This window comes from Mesoplodon bidens (genome assembly GCF_964165515.1).
Source record: "Mesoplodon bidens genome assembly, chromosome: 14".
In the NCBI taxonomy this organism is placed as follows: domain Eukaryota; kingdom Metazoa; phylum Chordata; class Mammalia; order Artiodactyla; family Ziphiidae; genus Mesoplodon; species Mesoplodon bidens.
This window is the reverse complement of record NC_138170.1, coordinates 13,871,391-13,889,367: the sequence shown is the minus strand read 5'-3', so window position 1 is coordinate 13,889,367 and position 17,977 is coordinate 13,871,391. Positions and strand designations below refer to the sequence as shown.

The window sequence follows — 17,977 nt, the reverse complement described above, 5'->3', positions numbered from 1 at the left end:
CATCTATTCTAGATTTTGCCTTTAACACAGTTATGGGTACATGTCTTAAAGGCAAACTTGGAGATTAGTTACTTCTAACATGATCATATATGTATTCTTTAAATTGCCTTCCACTTCAATTTACAAAACACGCTGCCTTTTAACACATACTACCTACATGCAATCTGTCTGTATGAGATATACTTTGGGTCCACAAAGACACAAAGAGGAACCGTTTCTAAAGGGAAGAAAAAGGTTTCTGCCCAATTTAGAATGCTATAAAAATTCTATTAGTGGCAGTTATCAAAGACTAATCCAACATGATTGATACTTACTAGTGCTAAGCAGATGTGGGACACTTTTCTGAGCCCTTGATGTTTAGTAACTCACTTGGTCCTAACAGTAAGACCCTGAAGTAGGTACTGCCAACCCCTCCACTTTATAGAAAACAGGGCCACAGAGAACTGAAATAATCTTGGCCAAGATCACAAGACAGCCTAAGAGGGGGAGTTAGGATTAGAATCCAGCTAGTCCATCTCCAGAGTCTGTGCTCTTGTCCACTGTTAAGATTGTTTCTGCGTAACCTTGGGGTGGGGGTGGGGTCCTTTAACCCTGAGCCTGTTTACTTTTCTGTAAAATGGGGATAACAGTATTAGATTAAACGCCTGGCATAATGGGCCCTCCAATTCCAGTTCTCTTTTCCAACAGTAGTTATTTTGATACCTTTTAAAATTAAAACAAATTAATTAGTACTTGAAGTATGTTACTGTTGTATGCACGGCGATACAGCATGCAAGTTTGTCTGAACTTGCGTTCTACTCAACGGCATTCAAGGCCCTGCTCTTTGAGCTTCTTTCATGGAACAGCTTTTAACAGGTTATTGTCCTTATTCAGGGAGCAATTAAGAATGAGCATCTGTTCACACCTGGAGCGTCGACATTCCCAGGCAAGCCGGTCTGCATTGGTTCTGCCTGGAACCTGGCATTGGCGTCTGCTGGATCCTCTGCAGGGGCAAGGTCAGGGTCTGTGAGTTTACAGGCCTTGAGGCCCCACTCCGCCTCGCTGGTCAGCACAGCTGCAGCAGGTTGGCTCAGATGGAGCAAGGATGCTGAAGAGACATCTGTGGGGAACGCTGGTTCTGGGCTTTTCTCTTCAATCGGACTGGATGTGTTAAAGGGACAAGATAAACACACACGATGACAAGCTTTATTGGGTTTGAACACATAAAAATCCCACAAAACAGTTTCCTTTTCATTCTAGGAATGAGATTTCAAAACTGCTTCACAAAGAGTCTATGAAAGCATTCTCTTCATACAAACAAATATATGCAGAGACGTACAGCTCGTACAGTATGAATAGAAATAAAATACGAAACGTGGTAATATATTAAATAGGTGAGGCGACGCACTGGATATTCTTTAGTAGGAGATGTTGGTAGGACAGGGTTTATTTTCTCAAGTTGTCTTCTAAGCATCACTACTGTAATAGGGACTGAATATTTTATGCCCCTGAAACAAACAGAAAATGTCAGCCACAGTCCAACAACCTAACGCCAGTACCTTTCTAGACACACGCACGCGCACAGCTGACCTTCATTCCTCACGGGTTCCACCCTGTAAATTCTCCTACATGGTTTGTTCCCGCTGTCATCTCAAGACGTGCGGAACAATGAGAAGTTTGAGGCACTCAACATCTACGTTCCCAGGAGAGGTCGAGCAAGGTGACGCTCTGCCTTCTCATTTCGGCTCATACTGTGAACAGTGGCCTTTCACAGTATAGTCAGAGATGTGGGGTGTTTCCGTTTCTTGCATTTTTGTGCTTTTAGTTGGTGATTTAGCTGTTTAACTGTTCCCCAAGTGTAGTGCTCAAGTGCGGTCTAGCGTTCCTAAGTGCAAGAAGGCGGTGACGTGTCTTCTGGAGAAAATATGTGTTGGATAAGTTTCATTCAGGCATGGGTTACAGTGCTGTTGGCCATGAGTTCAATGTTAATGCATCAACAGTATATATTAAATAAGTGTCTTTTTTTTAACATAGATTTATTTATTTTCTTTCTTTCTTTTTGGCTGTGTTGGGTCTTGTTGCTGCACACGGGCTTGCTCTAGTTGCGGTGAGCGGGGACTACTCTTCATTGCGGTGCGCGGGCTTCTCACTGCTGTGGCTTCTCTTGTCGCGGAGCACGGGCTCTAGGCGCGTGGACTTCAGTAGTTGTGGCGCACGGACTTAGTTGCTCCGTGGCATGTGGGATCTTCCCAGACCAGGGCTCGAACCCGTGTCCCCTGAATTGGCAGGCAGATTCTTAACCACTGCGCCACCAGGGAAGCCCTAAATAAATGTCTTTAAACAGAGGGCTGTGACCAGAGCCCTGTAGGATCCTAACTGTGTATTTCCCCTAGAAGCAACGGGTCAGTATTTGCTAATTCAGTGTCTGCAGTGATTTTATAGAAAAGAACCAATGCAAATAACAAGTTTGGACTGTACATACGTCTCCGCACACATATTCTCTCCACATCCTTAGATCCACATATCTACAAACAGATGCACGAGTATATATTTTTATACAAATGAACTCATGCAACTTCATGTTGCATTTTGTACTTCTTGACAGGCATTTTTCCTACCATGATTTTTTAAAAAAATGAACTAATTTTGGAATTTAGATTTAAAGGAATGTCACAGAGATCAAAGAGAATTCCCATACGCTCCTCACCCACCTCCTCTAGTGTCACCACCTCACGTTAAAGTGGCTCTTGTCAAAACCAATAAACCAACCTTTGTCACATTACTATGGACTAACCTCCAGACCTCGTCTGGATTTCGCCAGGTTTTCCACAAGCCCCGTGTGTGCTCCAGGAGCCAACCGTGGACACCATGCTGCATTAGTCGTCAGCCTCCTTACTCTCTTCTCCTCTGTGACACTTCCTTAGTCTTTCCTAGTTTCCTGAGACCTTGTCGGTTTTGAGGAGTACTGGCCAGCTATTTTGTAGACTGTCCGTCAATTTGGGCTTCTCTTGTTTTCCTCCTGGCTAGACTGTGAGTATTGGTTTGGGGAGAATATCACGGAGGTGGCGCGCCCTTCTCCTCCCATGACATCACCATGTGTCATCACGGGTGACGTCAGCCTGATTATTTGGGAAAGGTGGTGTCTGCTGGGTTTCTCCACAGTTCTACTGTGGATTTTAATGCTGCACACCATTCAGTCCAGTGGATGTGTGATGAAGTGTAACAATTCCCTTGTTCTTAGATATTGAACATATTTCCAATATTTTATATTACCACAAAACAGATGTGTTTCCAAACCCATGTATATTGCTACTAGCAACATGAGTGCCCAAATTACCGTGGGTGCATAAACGATGAATCAAATCCTTTTCCCTTCTCCACAAAACTGTGGATTTTGGTTAACTTTCTAGCTCTTCCTCTTCTCCACTGAAACTGAAAAGGTAAGGTATCACTGTCATCAATGCTTATGATAAAAAATAGCTGTGTCTGGACTGGGAGAATTATGAACATGTGCTGGGAATCCATAGATTCAGGCTTCAGGTGTAATGATTCTCGTAATGGGCCTGTCCCTGGCAGGGACTCTGGAAACTAAAATCTATGGAGTGTTGCAAGAGCCGCTGACTCCCTGGGAATAAGGTTTCGAAGCTAAGGAAGCCTCTGTCCCTGGGTGTCTCCCCACGTGAGTCTTGTTTCCTTGCAGCTTAACTGTCACATGCAGTCAAAGACAATAGTTTCTTGGACAGTATTACCCTGCTGGCAACAGTGATTTCTGTCCTATATACATCTAAGTTAATCTTATGCCAAGTGTGGTGTATGGTAGTCTTATGATTCAAAAGTTTAGCTGCACAAAGGAAGACTCCTGGTGGGCAGTAACAGACTATGTGCCCACTGAGTAAAAGTTTAAATTAAAAGGCAAAACCTATTTAATTTGCATTAGTTTTATTTCTAGTGAGTTAACCCTTTTCTACATGTTTATTCATTAATTTTTCTTTTGTACGTTCTGCTCATGTCCTTTAATCCAATCATTTATTTACTGGGGTCTTAGTTCAAGAAGAGTTTTTTGATAATAAGAAGCAGTACAGCACAGTGGTGAGAGCGAGGATTCTGAAATCAGAGATAGGGGTTCAAATCCCAGGGCTGCAAAGTAGAAGCTGTAGGGCTTCAGGTCCTTTATTTAGCCCTCTGGATCTGGTTTCTTCATCTATGATGCTGGAAAAGAATAGTTCCTACAACTAAAGTTATTATAAGGGTTAGTTAAAGGGTGCAGTACATGAAAAGTGTTAAGTGCTGTGCAGAAATATAATAAATACTCAAAAGATTGTAGCTACTTTTAGTGTCTATGACATTCACCAGACTATTCAAATATGGCAGAATCTTACTTCTGCAAAGCATTAGTGTATGTATGGTAAGTCTGCATTTTGCATCAGAACCTAAGAGGCTTAAACATTCTATCTTCCTCCTCTTAAAAGAAAGTTATTAGGACTTCCCTGGTGGTGCAGTGGTTAAGAATCCGCCTGCCAATGCAGGGGACATGCGTTTGATCCCTGGTCTGGGAAGATCTCACATGCCACGGAGCAACTAAGCCCGAGCACCACAACTACTGAAGCCCCCTCGCCCTAGAGCCCATGCACCACAACTACTGAGCCCACGTGCTGCAACTACTGGAGCCCGCGTGTTCCAACTACTGAAGCCCATGCGCCTAGAGCCTGTGCTCCGCAACAAGAGAAGCCACCTCAATGAGAAGCCCACGCACCGCAACGAAGAGTAGCCCCTGCTCGTCACAACTAGAGAAAGCCTGTGTGCAGCAATGAAGACCCAACACAGCCAAAAAGAAGAAAAAAAAAAGAAAGTTATTGATTTCCTCAATTATAATGGGTATACAGAAGCAATTAGGTGTTTGCTCAGTTCTGCAATAGTCTTTATATGTCACGGTCTTTGGCTGGCAAGAGCATCTGCAGTTCTGCTCCCCAGATCGGTGGAAGTCAGTCACAGGAACAGTTTCCCCAAGGATCCTCTGCTACCCCAGCTGCTTCTCTCACTGCCCTGATGTACCAAGTGTCATTGTATTTATATGTACAGAGAGTAGCTTCTGACTTAAAGCTCCGAGTGGATAAAAACTCTGGCAGCCCTTAAAGAAGGGCTGGAATGAGGTATTCCATTACAGCTTAAAAAGCAAGCTAGAATGAAAAGGGAGAGAGACAGGACCACATGCACCCACACAATACCTGAACTTTCTCTCTTTCAAGGGTTCCATCTTGTTCCTTTCACAAGAATCCAAAGTCACATGGGTGTACTGTTCTGCTACCACATTTTCTGAAATATACAGAAAAGTAGAGATGGACATTATACACACACATATGATTTTATATGAGTATAAACTCCAGGATTCCTTTTTACACGGACTTACATTATCATTTCAAAATAGTATTCTGTGGTAAAGTGTACTATGTTTAAAAAGCGGGGAAAAAAAATCACTTAAAAAAATTCTACCGTTATATGTGAGCGTTTCAACCTTATACATCTAATCCATACAATCCTTCACGAGAAAAGAGTCCAGAGAGCAGCAGGTCCACCGTGGGAGGATGACCAGACCACGGGAAGTTACGGGTGGCAGTGCGCACACCCTGTTTGAGGAGAAGCCGATGCCAAGGCCATGGAGAATAAAAGGCTGAAACGCTTGTGGAGGGCAGAGATTTTGGTGTCTTTCAGTCTAACTCGCCTTATTTAGTCAGCGTTTAGCTGACTGAACTGACTCAGAGTGTTTACACCAGAAAGCAACCTGGCAATACTTACTATCACTCCCTTTAATTAAACAAAGAAATCTATCTATGGAGAGACAAACTAGATAGGGCAGAAATACAGAGCATACTTCTACCAAGTGATACTAATACAATATAGAGCCAACCATTACACTAGATTAAATTTTATCATATACTGCTTCACTGAACAGGTGTTAACACTTTTTAGTACTAGAACATTAGCTTCTTATTTATACAATCAAAGTAGCAAGTACACTATGAAAGGTCAATATTGATTTTATGAAAGACTCTTGACTGTTAAACAGATGAGGTTTTCCAAATTGAAAGAGCTTTAAATTTTTAGAGTTAAAGTAGCAAGTCTGTGATAGCACTTGACAATTGTCCAAGTTTCAACTAAATCCTCCTTTAAAATCCAGGGAAGAAATATATTTGGTTAGTACAGTAAGAAAAAATGTTTACTCCTTAGCTAAAACCTTTTAGGCCTATAGGCTCAGACTTCACATTACAATAAGCTTTCATCCAGGGGAATGAAATCCTTTTGCAGTTCTTTCACTATTCCTTCAGTGAACAACTGCTATTAAAAAAGAAAAATGCGGGGCTTCCCTGGTGGCGCAGTGGTTGGGAGTCCGCCTGCCGATGCAGGGGACGCGGGTTCGTGCCCCGATCCCGGAGGATCCCACATGCCGCGGAGCGGCTGGGCCCGCGAGCCATGGCCGCGGAGCCTGTGTGTCCGGAGCCTGTGCTCCGCAGCGGGAGAGGCCACAGCAGTGAGAGGCCCGCGTACCGCAAAAAAAAAAAAAAAAAAAAAAAAAAAAAAAAAAAAAAAAAAGAAAAATGCCAGCAGTGATAGTGTTTGGCTAGCAAATTAGCAGAAAAGGTAAAGCGGTCCCAGATCTCATAGTACAGGCATACTTCAGAGATATTGTGGGTTTGTATCCAGACCACTGCAATAAAGCGAATATCACAATAAAGCGAGTCACACAAATTTTTTGGTTTCCCAGTGCATATAGATGTTTTTTGTTTTGTTTTGCGGTACGCGGGCCTCTCACTGTTGTGGCCTCTCCCGTTGCGGAGCACAGGCTCCGGATGCGCAGGCCCAGCGGCCATGGCTCACGGGCCCAGCCGCTCCGCAGCATGTGGGATCCTCCCGGACCGGGGCATGAACCCGTGTCCCCTGCATCGGCAGGCGGACTCTCAACCACTGCGCCACCAGGGAAGCCCAGAAGTTATGTTTACACTGTACTGAAGTCTTAAGTGTGCAATAGCACTATGTCTAAAAAAAACAGTGTGCATACCTCAATTAAAAAACAGTTAATTGCTAAAAAATGCGAACCATCATCTGAGCCTTTAGGGAGTCGTAATCTTTTACGACTGGTGGAGGGTCTTGCCTCGATGTTGGTGGCTGCTGACTGATCAGGCTGGTGGCTGCTGAAGGCTGGGGTCGTCGCGGCAGTTTCTTAAAAGAAGACAACAGTGAAGTTTGCCACATCGATTGACTCTTCCTTTCATGAACGATTTCTCTGTAGCATGCAATGCTGTTTGACAGCATTCTACCCACAGTAGAACTTCTTTCAAAATTGGAGTCAATCCTCTCAAACTCTGCCGCTGCTTTATCAACTCAGTTTATGTAGTATTTTATATTCTTTGTCGTCATTTCGACAATCTTCACACACAGCAACTATACTCCAATAAAAACTAATAAAAAAATAAAAAATAAAACAAAACAAAACAAAATAATCTTCACAGCATCTGCACCAGGAGTAGATTCCATCTCAGGAAACCACTTTCTTTGCTCATCCATGAGAAGCAACTCCTTGTCCATTAACTTTTTATCATGAAATTGCAGCAATTCAGTCACACCTTCTGGCTCCATTTCTAATTCTAGTTCTCTTGCTATTTCCACTACATCTGCAGTTACTTCCTCCACTGAAGTCTTGAACCCCTCAAAGTCATCCATGAGCGTTGGCATCAACTTCTTCCAAACTCTTGATAACATTGATATTTTGACCTCTTCCTATGAATCAGAAATGTTTTTAATGGCATCTAGAATGGTGAATCCTTTCCAGAAGGTTTTCAATTGCCTGCCCAGATTCATCAGAGGAATCACTGTCTATGGCAGCTATACCTTTATGAAATGTTTTTTTTTTTTTTTAAATTTATTTACTTAGGCTGCATCAGGTCTTCGTTGTGGCAGGCAAGATCTTTGTCGTGGCATATGGGCATCTCTCTAGTTGAGGTGCACGGGCTTGGTTGCCCCACAGCACGTGGGATCTTAGTTCCCTGACCAGGGATCAAACCTGCGTCCCCTGCATTGGAAGGCGGATTCTTTACCACTGGACCACCAGGAAAGTCCCTGAAACGTATTTCTTTCTTTTTTTTTTTTTTTTTTGCAGTACGCGGGCCTCTCACTGTCGTGGCCTCTCCCGTTGCAGAGCACAGGCTCCGGACGCGCAGGCTCAGCGGCCATGGCTCACGGGCCCAGCCGCTCCGCGGCATGTGGGATCTTCCCGGACCGGGGCACGAACCCGTGTTGCCTGCATTGGCAGGCGGACGCCCAACCACTGCACCACCAGGGAAGCCCCTGAAACGTATTTCTTAAATAATAAGACTTGAAAGTCTAAATGACCCCTTGATCCATGGGCTGCAGAATGGATGTTGTGTTAGCAGGCATGAAAATAATCTCATTGTACATCACCACTGGAGCTCTTGGGTGACCAGGTCCATTGTCAATGAGCAGTACTATTTTGGAAGGAATCTTCTGAGCAGTATGCCTTAACAGTGGACTTAAAATATTCAGTAAACCGTGTTGTAAACAGATTTGCTGTCATCTGGTTTTGCTGTTCCATTTATAGAGAATAGCCAGAATAGATTAAGTATAATTCTCAAAGGCCCTAGGACTTTTGGAATGGTAAACAAGCATTGGCTTCAACTTAAAATCATCTGCTGCAGTAGCCCTAACAAGAGAGTCAGCCTGTCCTTGGAAGCTTTAAAGCCAGACCTTGGCTTCTCCTCTCTGGCTATGGAAGTCCTAGAAGGCATCTTCTTCCAATATAAGGCTGTTTCATCTACATTGAAAACCTGCTGTTTAGTATAACCACCTTCATGAATGATCTTAGCTAGATCTTCTGGATAACTTGCTGCAGTTTCTGCATCAGCACTTGCTGCTTCACCTTGCACTTTTGATAAGGAGATGCCTTCTTTCCTTAAACCTCACGAACCAACCTCTGCTACCTTCACACTTTTCTTCTGCAGCTTCCTCACCTCTCAGCCTTCATAGAATTGAAGAGAGTTAGGGCCTTGCTCTGGATTAGGCTCTGGCTTCAGGGGATGTTGTGGCTGGTTTGATCTTCTATCCAGGTCACTCAAACTTTCTCCATATCAGCAATAAGGCTGTTTTGCTTTCTTATCATTTATATGTTCACTGGAGTAGCACGTTTAATTTCCTTCAAGAACTTTTCCTTTGCATCCACGTGGTGAAAGAGGCCTACCTTTCGGCCTAACTGGACTTTTGACACGCCTTCCTCACTAAGCTTAATCATTTCTAGCTTTGGATTTGAAGTGAGAGACGTGCAACTCTTCCTTTCACTTGAACACTTAGAGGCCACTGTAGGGTTATTAACTGGCCTAAATTTCACTATTGTTGTGTCTCAGGGAAGAGAGAGGCCCGAGGAGAGTGTGGAAGACAGGGAATGACCAGCGGGTGGAGCAGCCAAGGAACACACAGAACAACCATTGATTAAGTTCACCATCTTCTGTGGGTGAGGTTCGTGGCACCCCAAAACAGTTACAATAGAAACATCAAAGACCCCTGACAACAGATCACCATAACAAATATAACAATAAGGAAAAGTTTGAAATATTGCGAGAATTACTAAAATGTGACTCAGACACAAAGTGAGTAAATGCTTCTGGAAAAATGGTGCCAGTAGGCTGCTTGACACAGGGCTGCCACACACCTTCAATTTGTTAAAAAAATCCAGTATCCGTGAAGTGCAGTAAAGTGCAATAAAACAAGGTATGCCTGTATTTATTTTGCAGGATGGTGTTTAATAGGTAATAATTATCTGTATTCAATAACTGTGTCATTCATTAAGCTTCAGTTCATATGTATAAAGATCTTTGATATGAGAATGTTATGTTTGGGGAAAATAAGGACCATCTGTGAGTTTTATCAGATCACTAAAAAATTTTTAAATATGATTTTCTGAGTATAGTACTTGGCTACATCTCTAAAGTAATAAAATTTGTAGGTACATATCAAGGATTAAAATTTGTTGTTTATTACTCTTATCAAATTAGAAAATAAAATGTTCATATTTTTAACATTCAAGTCTGTCTGTAGTGGCTATTTTGTTTGTTGTAAAACATGAAATAAAGCTATAATCCCATACAAATGGGTTGGACTTTGTATCTTTGCCTTTAAATGCTTCTATAGATTTTTCTCCCATTCTACCTATAATCTAAGTTATTAAACTTTTAAAATGCACATAGCCTTTAGAAAGACATTATGCCAAAACCAAAAACCATATATGTAATAATACAGTGAATGGATTTTAAGTTTCCTCTTTATGATTTTCAAATCTTCCAGAAGAAAACTGGAAGAAAAAGAACTGAAGTTGGCAGAAGCCACTAAGATAGTGTAAGGCACACCTTTATCTTCTAGAGGGTGAACTGAATCCACTGGAAGTCTGTGGAAGGGCGTAGATGCCAGCTGTGCAGCAGACGTAAAGTCTCCCGGGCTCTTGGGACTGGGCGCCAGGGTTTTGTTGCAGCGGACACCCCACACGGTTGAATCATCCAAAAACTCGTCAGTGTGAGGTACTTCCTACAACGAAAGACGAATGGAAAAAAAGCAGCAATCTCCTTGTTTCATAGATGAAATTTAACACATTAATACTTTTTAAGATTCAAAAAAATGAGGAATTTTAATTTTTTCAAAGAAATGGATGTAACCCCTGGCTAACACAGAGCCAAGGACATCGTGGGTCTGTTCTTTTCCCCAGAACTGGGACACTTCATCTTTAACACACTCCAGTGGAGTTATATCATATGCAAGAGTCACATTTTGTTTACCAATTTTTACTTTTTTTTTTTTTTTTTTAAAGATTTATCATTTATTTTACTATTTATTTTTGGTTGCTTCAGGTCTTAGTTGCGGCACACGGGATCTTCATTGCGGCACGCGGGCTTCTCTCTAGTTGTGGCATGAGGGTTTTCTCTTCTCTAGTTGTGGCACGCAGGCTCCAGGGCGCGTGCGCTCTGTAGTTTGTGGCATGCAGGCTGTCTAGTTGAGGCCTGCGAGCTCAGTTGCCCTGTGGCATGTGGGATCTTAGTTCCCTGACCAGGGATTGAACCCGTGTCCCCTGCCTTGTAAGGCAGATTCTTTACCACTGGACCACCAGGCAAGTCCCTACTTTTTTTTTTTTTTTTTTTTTTTAAATTTGAAAAGTCTAGATTTACAGAGGAATTATAAAGATAATACAGAGTTCCCATATAGCCTGTATCAAACTTCTTAGGTCTAGGAAAAATATACATGCCCCCACTGGTTCCTCCTGTCTAAAGGGAAGGCTCTTAGAGGGCAAGGATCATATCAAACTCATTTTTCAGTTTCTATATCTATCTTAATGTGTGGTGCATAACAGATTTGCAAATAATTATAGAATAATGTTCTATAAAACTTAATTTTCACATAATATTTTATTTTTTCAACACAGTTTTTTAAATACACCACCTCATTTGACTGGCACAAGCATTTGGTAAAATGAAAAGAAAAGGGTTGCGGGACCCATTTCATGGATGAAGCAGAGATTTACTTACATGTGGTTTTGAAGGGAACCTCCACATCGAGCGTTCTCCAAAGGTCCTGGCTCCTGTGGGCTTATTTTTAGGCTGTGGTAATCTAAGGAAAGATTTGCAAAATTACAAACAGCAAAATATGCTAAGGAAATAAATTCTACCACTTAAGTTAGAGTGTTAAACATTCTCCCCTTTTCCTACTTAGTTAATATTTATACACATATTTCTTACTGTTACAGCAAAACTGAGTGCAGGTTGAATTAACTTGACTATGTATATAAAAGTAGATCTACAGTTACTTAAGCGAGGGTGGAAAATACAGAACTCTCTATTACACTGAGTTTTAAGTTGGTTTTTTTAAAAAAAATTTTTAATTTTAATTTTAATTTTTTTTGAGTTTTAAGTTTTAAGGACAAAAAAATAGTTAGGGCCGTGGCCAACAGAATGGCATGGATGCCATACGTTTTATTTCTTATTCCCAGTGCTTGGTCTAGCTACACAACATGAATCTCTTCTACACCATACCTTTAGTTCACACCTCTCTTTCACGGTTTAAATTATTAATGGTGAAACTTCCTGGTGCTACCCTACTCTACCCTGATGGGGCTCAGCCTTAAAACAAATGTTCTCTGCAGTGTGACCCAATATAAGCCATTTCCTTTTCTACTTTATCAATCCTGCAAATATATACAGAGCATGTATGGATACCTGTACTGGTGAATTCATTTACAGCTAATACAATTTCAAATCTATAGGATCCCTTAGTTCTCTGATGATTTATAACCATACGGTTTCCTTTTGTAACAAATACTTTTGTTATGGAAGGACTACTTTCTTGTAACCCCCCAGAACTCTGCAGATCTGGAAAAGAACTTCAGCAGCTATCTCCCGGTCATGTGGTCAAAAGGCTCATCTGTGGCAGAGCTGGGGCTGGGGCCCAGGCCATTTGATTGGCAGGTCCTGTTCTCTCACCAGCTCACCACCTGGACTCCTGGAGGGATCTCTGCACTGTCCCTGTCACTATGGCAATATGCATCTCCCCCAGTGTTATCTTAACCAGATATTTCTTTACCCATAATTTTCTTTGTTTCCATCTTCGAACACAGGAAAAGCAGAGGACAGAGAAGAGATAATCTTATTGACTCCCCAAGCCCCAGAAGACGCTGCATTTTCTGCAAGGGTAAAAAAATTGCAGTTAATTATTAAAATAGGCCAAAAACACTATCCTTTAGGTGCAACTTCAACTACAAATAAGAAAATGGAATAAGAGCTTACAGAAAACAACTGATGTCAGTTTTTGATATACTAGGCAATGAGGTAAGTCACTCTGCAGTGACATGAAGGGACTAACTATGGTCACAAGGGTTAGCACGAGAGCCTCCGAGCTCAAGCTCCTGCCACACATAAAGCAGCGTTCGCCATTCTCCTAACACACTGCTGTGGTCACTGACACTGAATAAAGCTCTCCATGTCTTTGCTTTCCTACAAGGAGGAACTAAGCTCTTAGCTCTATATTTATCTTCATCGTGATCCCTCTCTGGCTTCCAGCACAAATCCTCTGACTCTAGACAAAGGTGGGCTAGTCCTGGCTCCCAACACTCCAGCCCGAACATTCCCCTGCTGGGCAAGGCTCAAGTATCCCTCAACTACTCAGCCCTTCCTGGACATTCCTACCCTTGCGGATTTTGTTCTTCTTTAGCACTTACTATTTATTATTTTTTAAGAAACAAACCAAGTCTAGGGCACACATTGAGTACCCTGCCAAACAACATTGTGTTTTTTATTTCACAAACTCCATGCCCTTATGTGACAAGCTAACCAAGGGCAGGACCACTTCTTGTATAATCCTTGCTATTTCTGTGGGCAACCACCCACAACGCTATCCACTTAGTAGCTATTAAACAATCTGTTATTACTTTGAAACTGGGCTTCAAATGCATCTTCATTTTGACCTAGAGATGGCCATTCATCTTTGTCATCAGAAACATCAGGAAGGGTAGGAGCCTGAAACATATTCATGATGAAACCTTAAAAGAATAGAAAGAATGGTAAACATGGCTGCAGAAGAGCTTTCATTAATTTGTTGTCGGATGCTACACATTCAAACAAAAGGCCTTACATACCTAATGCTTCTTTTGTGTGCACGGTGGGTGACGGCTGCACTTTGGATGGCGTTGCCTGAACCAGTCCCAGTGATGTGTTAGGAGTTGTGTGAAAAGAACTTGTGTTAACAACCTTCTGTGTTTCACACCCTATTAAAGAAATGGGGACAAAATGCAGCATCAGTAGAGAAATCAGAATAGTTTAGAAGGCACAATTTAAGAAACTTATTATACTTATTATACATTTTTATTATTCTTGATAATCCTCACTAAGGACTTCCAGTACTATAATGCTTTCATATCTTTCATTTTTCTCTTTATAATAGTCCCACGAGGTAGGCAAGGCAAGAAGTATCCGTTTACAGAAAAGGAAATAAAAGCTCAAAGAGATTAAGTGGCTTGATCTAAGATCATATCAAATTAGCAGACTGGTCATGAATAGCCCTCTTTGCTCCACTATACCCAAGAAGTAGTTAATAGTGACGTTGTATATCTTAGGATTGGCTTTCCATCTCCCTCAGCCGGGCCCAAACCATGGTGTACACGGCCCTGCACAGCCTGAGCCTCTCGGCTCCCACCTCACCTTCCTCCTCCTCCCCTGCTCCCTGCGGCCACTGGCCGCTCTGCTGTGCTCCAAACAGTGCAGGGATATTCCTGCCTGAGGGCTCTGCCCTTGCTGCTCCCTCCACCTGAACCAGGTTTCCAAGGGCTGCGTGGGCCCCTTCCCCCGTCAGGTCTCTACCCAGATATCACCTTCTTTGTGAGGGTCTTTCCCAGTTGCCCCTGAAATTTCAACCCCTGGGCCCTCCCCACTCCCCGAACAGCCACACTTCCTTTCCCCTCTTTGCGGGTGGGGATTTCTGTCCTTTCTGTTCACGACTGCATCTCTCATTATGTAGAACAGTGCCTGGCTTCTACTAGTGCTCAGTTAGGTCCTGGTTAAATGTAGGTGTCACTGCTTTTTCAAGTAGCTCAGCTCCCACTAAACTGTCATTGGAAAGGATGGCACAGTACCTGAAGGAGTGAGGGGAATGAAGACCCAATCCAGGGGTCTTATTTTATTTATAAAACTTACTTTTATGCAAATACCTCTAACAAAGCAGTACCGAACAGAAGTATAACAGTCCTAATTAAACTTTTAATCACCTTTCCATCTTCACAACATATTAAAGATGACTGGTTTCAGATTAAAATCTGCTGAGAAATTTAATAGGGAAGTTTTCACAAATCAAGTTTCCAAAGGATTCCAACTAAGAAGATGTGACTGTCAAGTGAATTTCTACCTTTATTTGAAATGGTCTGGGGTTTAACGAACCCCTGCCTTCTAAGAACAGGAAAGCTGACACCCAGGTTCATGAAGGCCTGAAGCCTTCATGAACTGCAGCCACCAAACAGACCCTTGAGCGACCCGGACGAGTCTGGGCAAACAGCTTAGACACCAATGTATTACATCAATAGTTAAACATTACCTTCTTTTATCTCTGCTCCACTCTGCGGCTTGAATTCATGAGTACTTTTATTCATACACCTGGAAGAGAAAACTCTTGAGACACACTAACTCTCAAGAAAGAACAGTAAAAAATGTCAGCAGTTACGAGCCTGTTGTTAAAACACAGATGGGACTGCCTAGGTCTACAGTGTAAGTGAATAAGATGTTTTATGTTTTCTTTCATTTCCTTTCGAGGACAATAATTCTTAGAGATAAAGGCCAGGAATTCACGTTTGCTTGACATAGTGATTCTGTACTTTAACACCCGATAATCATTCATACATGAGGTAGGGCAGGATAAGGGCTTCCCTGGTTCGAACGACCCCATTTATTACACAGGCTAAAGGGCTAACCCCCAGCTCCGGGCCTGCCGCCCGGCACTACTCTCCTGCGCTGTGACGTGGGGAAGCGCTGGCGCCTTCGCCACAGGGGCCACCTCTCTTGTGATGGGCAGGTAGCCACAGTGCATTGTCCTCTAGACTTCAGCAGTTATCAAGAGGGGAAAAAATGGTACGTGAGACACTTACATCACAGTTTATTTTAAGTACAGTCGTGATAGTGGACCTCATCTGTCTATTTAACGCTGCTTCCCTTAATGGACCCTGTGAGGGTATAAAGTAAAAAGTGCAAAGCACTTTTAATCTTACAAATCCCCATTAAACTGTCATAAAAACGTGAGTTTTATATGAGATACCAGAGAAAGGTGTCCTTTCTCTGTCGTGGTCAGCCGTCTAGGCCACTGAGAGCATGAGGGGGGTCCTTTCAGTCCCTTGCCTAGGCGAAGGTCAGGGTCAGTCTGAAAGGCTTCTGAATGATCTGAATGCTTATTAGGCTAGAGAGTTTCATAACTTTATAAGGTTCAGCTGGACACGCATCACGTCTCCGGGGGCCTGTCACTGCTGCTGTTGTGACCACCTTATTGTTGCGTAAATTAACTACGAAGAACTAATGAAGTTACAGCCCCACACAACAGTCCTCTTTTTACATACATGGTTTGATATAGGACACGGTCTGAATTATTGTCCTAATGTGGCTGAAAAAGCACGATCATTTTAAATCTTATTTCCAGGAGAAATCATTTGTAAAGTTAACCTTGGACATTGAGGAGAACCAGTACTTAAGAACCATAATCTGTGCCAAGGGGTTTAGCCCAAGGGGAGGGTGTGAGTTACATTGTAGCTTTTATTTATTCTAATAGATCAATAAAATTTTTATGTCTAAAAAAGAGAGAGCACCAAAGTGACTGAAGAGGAAAATATAAACAAGCGATGCGACAATAATTGTAATTTCTGCAATCTAGGAAAATCCCTCAAAATTGGAGAAAAAACCTCCACAGCAGTGTATAGACATATTTTGGCCTATTGTGTAATAGATATTAATCCCAAACTGCTCCCGGTGGAAAGACAGAAGGAATATGAGAAGAATATATGTCAAGGAACTATCTGGATTGTAATGAACCCCTACATATGTTCAGTCAAAGCCAGGAAGCAAAGGCAACTTCAGTTTAACAGCTGTATATTCTTCAGTTACAAAAAGATTGTTAAGTTTCAGTGTATCGAAAAATTATAATTCAAGAGGGAAGTATGAAGTAAAACAAATACTCTAAAAGAAACAACAAGTGAGGCTGAAAGATATGGGGCTAGGGCTTCCCTGGTGGCGCAGTGGTTGAGAGTCCACCTGCCCATGCAGGGGACACGGGTTTGTGCCCCGGTCCGGGAAGATCCCACATGCCGCGGAGCGGCTGGGCCCGTGAGCCATGGCCGCTGAGCCTGCGCGTCCGGAGCCTGTGCTCCACAACGGGAGAGGCCACAGCAGTGAGAGGCCCACGTACCGCAAAAAAAAAAAAAAAAAAAAAGATTTGGGGCTAATGTTTTGGTAACTTGCTTTTTCCACTACATGCCCATCTAAAACTTATTTTGAAAAAACAAGACCCATCCATCTTTTACACATTGCTCTTGATATTGCAGGTCACATAAAGAAGCCGTCAGACACCATTCAGATCACTGTCATCTCTAGGGTTACCTTTGGCTTACCTGGCATCTTTGCTGGCCACCATAAACATGGCATCTGTCACTGGCTGGGCTGCCAGAGGAACCTGGGGAACTACACTCTGGGTGACGGCTGGGGACACCAAAGCAGCGGTGATAGCATTTGCCATAAGAGGAACAACAGATGCCTCTTTGGGTGTCTCTCCTGCATCCTTTGAGGTCTGCTGAGGGACAGGTGGAAGACTCAGATCCCTCAGTTCCTGCGGGGAGCCTGTGTGTGGCCCCATACATGCTGGATTGACCTTTCATGGTAAGCAAACAAACAAAAACAAAGCCATGAGGTCCAGACTGCTACTAATTAGGTATTACAGCTTTTCAAAGAATGGCACCTGTCTTCTTCAGTAGATTCCTTTCCTCCTGAGCCAGCTCCTTACCCCTCCAGGTATTCTGAAATGAACAGTCAACAACAAAGGCCACTCGACGCGGTGGATGCTTCTGTAGCTTCTTAACCACACACTCAACCGGCAGCTCATACTTCTAACCACTAAAATACCAGCCCCGGGGCTTCCCTGGTGGCGCAGTGGTTAAGAATCCGCCTGCCAGTGCAGGGGAAGCGGGTTCGAGCCGTGGTCCGGGAGGATCCCACATGCCGCAGAGCAACTAAGCCCGTGTGCCATGACTACTGAAGCCTGCGCACCTAGAGCCTGTGCTCTGCAACAAGAGAAGCCACTGCAATGAGAAGCCCGTGAAGCCCGCGCACTGCAGCGAAGAGTAGCCCCTGTTCGCCGCAACTAGAGAAAGCACGGGCGCAGCACCGAAGACCCAGTGCAGCCAAAAAAAAAAAAATAGAATAAATTTTTTAAA

At 42.9% G+C, this 17,977-nt stretch overlaps 1 protein-coding gene across 1 annotated transcript in view; it reads right to left on the bottom strand.

Moving 5' to 3' along the window:
* BUB1 (BUB1 mitotic checkpoint serine/threonine kinase) overlaps positions 1-17,977 on the bottom strand; it is a 42,758-nt gene that overhangs the window by 11,416 nt on the left and 13,365 nt on the right. The window contains exons 10-18 of the mRNA XM_081254144.1: positions 17,159-17,415; positions 15,106-15,164; positions 13,658-13,786; positions 13,451-13,561; positions 12,607-12,706; positions 11,556-11,637; positions 10,389-10,563; positions 5,205-5,292; positions 905-1,140 (exon numbers count right to left, since the gene is read on the bottom strand). Of these exons, the coding sequence (XP_081110270.1) occupies positions 905-1,140; positions 5,205-5,292; positions 10,389-10,563; positions 11,556-11,637; positions 12,607-12,706; positions 13,451-13,561; positions 13,658-13,786; positions 15,106-15,164; positions 17,159-17,415 (1,237 nt within the window). The remainder of the gene's footprint in view (positions 1-904; positions 1,141-5,204; positions 5,293-10,388; positions 10,564-11,555; positions 11,638-12,606; positions 12,707-13,450; positions 13,562-13,657; positions 13,787-15,105; positions 15,165-17,158; positions 17,416-17,977) is intronic.